This window comes from Cygnus atratus, chromosome 12, assembly GCF_013377495.2.
Source record: "Cygnus atratus isolate AKBS03 ecotype Queensland, Australia chromosome 12, CAtr_DNAZoo_HiC_assembly, whole genome shotgun sequence".
NCBI classification, from domain to species: Eukaryota; Metazoa; Chordata; class Aves; order Anseriformes; family Anatidae; genus Cygnus; species Cygnus atratus.
In genome coordinates, this window is record NC_066373.1 from 14,439,366 (window position 1) to 14,443,928 (window position 4,563).

At 35.0% G+C, this 4,563-nt stretch overlaps 1 protein-coding gene across 1 annotated transcript; it reads left to right on the forward strand.

Annotated features, from left to right (window-relative positions):
* Positions 1-1,778: 1,778 nt before the first annotated feature.
* On the forward strand, positions 1,779-2,811 carry LOC118246482 (C3a anaphylatoxin chemotactic receptor-like). Its single transcript, XM_035543619.2, has one exon. The coding sequence runs from the start codon at positions 1,804-1,806 to the stop codon at positions 2,809-2,811; it is 1,008 nt and encodes a 335-aa protein (XP_035399512.1). The 5' UTR covers positions 1,779-1,803.
* The last annotated feature ends 1,752 nt before the right edge of the window (positions 2,812-4,563 follow it).

Here is a 4,563-nt window from a genome sequence, read left to right on the forward strand (position 1 = left end):
TATTTTTATAGACAATTGCTTTTTGCCACCAAAAATAAAGTTTTGAAGAAGAAAATCTTACAGAGGTACTGAGCATCTCTCCTTGATTTTTTTTTTTAAGTATCTGCAATGTATTTCAGTCTGGATATACCACTGGTAATAAGTAAATAAAAAGCCCTCCCAAAGTTACTTCTGGGCAAAGCATGTGTACGAAGGTGATTTCATTAGAAGAAGAGACATTGCCCACCACTTCCTTTTATTAGTGGATTTTCAGAAATTCCCTTTAGAATATACACAATTGATTTGGGTTTTCCCCTACCCAATTGGTACTAAATGCAGTAAAAAATAAAAGGAACTGGAATCATATGATGAAACCCAAATTAAAATATCAATTACACAAAGAGCATTTTGAAAAAAATATTCTTGACTTCAGTGGAGTTATTCTGAATTTGCAGTTGATCTCATTATACTCTTACGAGATCAAAAACGGCTAAGCCGATTTGGGGTTGGGACGAGGTGTTGCAATACTTTTCCCATTTTGGAAGATACTTCTTAATGTTATGCACTACATTTGCCAGGTTTGTAAAAATCTACCTCAACATTTAATGAAATAATCTGTATCAAAATTTAAAATTTAATAGATTGTGCTATGCATAATTCATTTTTTCTGTGCTTATTTTACATAAAATACTCTTCTAGTTTCACTTCTGTGACTCTTGCCCATTTTTGTTGGTGCTGCTGTTTTGGTTCCTCCTTTAATTATTTGGAACCAGACTTAAAAATAAGATGTTCTGACACTCGAGTAAGACAGAACTTCCATAATCTGCGGCCAGACAAAGATTTATTTATTTATTTATTTATTTTAAGAACTTTTGATTCACACAGGATTTGAATACTGTACTAACTACCAAGTTTCCTAGGAGATAAAGTCATAGCCCATTGCTGGCACAGTAGGACAACCTAATCATATATTTTCTTAGACACAGACCATTTCCTCCTAACATTACACCCAGACTATTCTGATGGTGGTTGTTTAGCTAAAGAACTGCATTTTCCCAGAGCACTGAGTGACATTGGTAGTAGGGTGATGGTTGGACCAGATGATCCTGAAGGTCTTTTCCAACCTTAATGATTCTATGATTAGAATTACAACTCCATCCCACTTCATTGTACTGGTACAATCTCACTACAAAAGCTGATTTCCTCTATGTCAGCGTACTTCTAAAGCATGATCAAGATCAACTGTTTTCTGCTGAATTAAAAGAAAAATGATTACATGAAGGTAGAGAGTATAATAATGTTTCATGCTCTAGAATGCTATTTCATGTCAAACATTTAATGCACATTTTTGGTTTATCTGCCACCCTTCAGTCTTTTTGTCTTAAAACAGAATGTTGACATATTCACAGAAACAAAAGTAAAGTAGCAAAAGGACAATTTTTTTCCTCCTCATAGCTATTGGTTAGACCAGTAGCTTTAACCAAGTAGCAGGCTTCTTAAAATAGGGAGACTTTTGAAAGACCACCTCCACGCTCTAAAATCTGCTGTGATGCATATATAATTAAGAACAAAGTCAGGGACAACACTATTTTTATTTGTGCTCTGCATGCAAAAAGACATACTGTTTTCCTAAACAACAGGAGGAACACATGCGGTCAGACGTTTGTGAACATCAGGATGTGAGGTCACATGCCATACAAGTCTACAGAATATCAGTTAGGGAAGTTTCTCTCAAGTTGTTTGCTGACAGTTTCAGAATCAAAACTTTCAGAGTGCAAAGCGCCAAGGATATTAGCACCTGAAAAGAACTGAAAAATTTCTGGAATGAGTGAAGCTGAGGAAGTCAGCACCGACTTGACATGGAATGCTGTGAAGTTGGTAGTCTGCATGATACTGAGCTTGTCATTTATTATTGGGACCCCTGGAAATTGCATTGTCATCTGGACTGTTTGTACAAAAATGAAGCAAGTATCTCCTTCAGTCCTGCTGATCTTGAACCTGGCCATTGCAGATATCCTCATACTGATCACTTTGCCAATCTGGATTTACTCCTTTGCTGACTCATGGGTTTTTGGAATCGTGTTCTGCAAAATACTGGTCTTCATGATTTACTGCAGCATGTATGTTAGTATATTTCTAATTACAGCACTGAGCTTGGAGAGACTAATGGCTGTGTTTTACCCTTTCACAATGCAGAGGTACAAAACAAAAGAAAATATTTTTGTAATCATGTTCCTCATTTGGTTCCTGTCCATTGCTTTTGGCGTTACTATTATTCCATTCCAAGAGACCGATGAAATCAACGGTGGACTACAGTGCACATGTCGCAACTACTCTACTACTGGACAGAAAGTGTCATATCTTTTGCTGGAGACTCTTGCAGGTTTTGCAGTTCCTTTTTTAATTATATGCACTTGCTATGTGTGTGTTGCAAAAAGAATAAGACAAATGACTTACCAATCAAAGCAGCGATCAGAACGGCTCATTACCAGCATAGTGGTGGCATTCATTTTATGCTGGTTCCCACATCATCTCTTTAACATCCTAGATATTATTTCAGTTCAGATAGAAGACTCTAATGAAACATATTCAGCACTGGAAAAAATTATAGACAAAGGAGAGTACATCTCCGGAGCACTTGTATTTATCAGTAGCTGTATTAACCCTCTACTTTATGCTTTTGCTGCACGAAAATTCCAGAATCACCTGAGATTTGCCAAGATTTCAAAGCTGTTTGAACAGTTGAGTCAGACTGTAACAGAGGAAGACAAGAAAAAGATTTCTTCTGTAACCAAGCAAGAAACTATTATAGCAGGCACAGAGGATCTCTAACAAAGAGCATAGACTTCGTGAGCAATGGGTTTCTGGGGTATTCATTCAGTAGTCCTTCCACCTAGTAGTCAGTTTTGTTTTCCAGGTAGTCCAGGGGATGCTAGAGACAATTCAGGTTGTGTGTATTACAAAAGAATTGGCAGTGACAACCTTGTTTGGTTCCTAACCTGGTATCCACATCACAAAATCAGTTTCACCGGTGCTGCGAAGCAAGATGGCTAGAAGCTTAAAGTATAAGGAAGACATAATTTTTATTTTCCATTACAATTATTTGTGATTTCTAGAAAAGGCATTTATGTGGAAAACAAGATTTGGAAATATAAAACTTAAAAAGTTTGTCTGGAAGAAGATTTGAAATGCTCAAAAAATCCATAAATATAATCCAAAGTTCTAAATGAGCATGCTTAGATTCTTGATATGGATATGAATGGATTTTAAGGATATTTACAGCACATAAAAACTTTTGTGTAGATGGAAAACAAAACTATTTTTATTCAGGACTTTGTTTAGATTTGAGAATAGCAAGAATTGTTTACACAAACTCATTTACTGAAGTATCTTATGCTAATGGATCTTAAGTAAAATATGAAGTGTGACATGCCTTTTCAGAAAAAGGTACAAGAATTCTGTGGTTTATGACAAATAGAGACCTCATGCTATATTTGATTTCAAATATATTGCATATGTTAGTGGCAACTACTGATATATCAAATATACATACTGTGAGTATCCTCAAAAAGTCTGATTTAGTTAAGCTCCCAAGATGTCTATTAAATTATGGATGAATTGGATCAGATCCCAGGGGAAGGGAAGTAGAGATCCTTGATATTTTTGTAACCTGTGAGAAAGTTATGGGAGCAGTACAAAGTGCCTAATATCTTAAGAATTTCATCTTGCACATAAAAGCATTATTTTATCTTCTCTTCTAGAATAGCGTATTTCGCTTTTAAGAAACAAAAAACTTAGGGCTTGCAAGGAACTTGTTTTAGTTTTGTGAATGCATGCAAACTCCCTGTGAAAAAACTGCATGGCACCAAGTGTTTGCTTTTGAAGCTTTATTGTTTTTGTGTGTGTGCTTTTTTTTTAATTTCAATCATGCTTGACATTTTTATACTTACTTTTGCTTATTTTTAAATCAATGATTTGTAATAAGATGAATATAACTACTGATTACTAAGACTTACTATATTATTATTGTAATATCCTGTACATTGTGTTTTGAACAGTTGCTGATAGCTATTGTAACTCATATTTACAAAGAAAATACAAGAGACTAACTAGAACTTCATTTTCAAGAACTGGTTACATAACAACCAAGGATATTTGAGCTGTATTACTTCAGTTTGTAAACTGGAATAAAGACAGGGAAGTAAAAATCCTTACCTGCTAATATTAGAATATTTCTTGAAATTTTGCATAAGCATTTGTTATTCCTGCCTGTTATGAAAGTCTTTTCTTCTTCTCAGTAGAAGGAAAGTCCACACCACAGAGGACTTCTCATCAATAGGGCTCCTTCACTGAGGTAAAAGGAAAGAAAACCTTAGCAAGACCTTGTTTACAGCAGAGTAAGAAGCAGATGAAATCCCTTAGCACTATACCCCACCCACTCACTACTTTTTCACCCTAATAATGACTCCTTAATTGCTGTTAGCATATTAAATATAGCAAAGTAACAGTATCTCACAATAAAAACAATAACTTTAGTTAACTACTGTATAAAAAAGGAAAGCTGTATTTCCGAATATGTTCTTG

What these genes read in the sequence shown, in the direction of transcription:
- LOC118246482 (XM_035543619.2), top strand. Translation starts at nt 1,804, where the DNA reads ATGAGTGAAGCTGAGGAAGTCAGCACCGACTTGACATGGAATGCTGTG.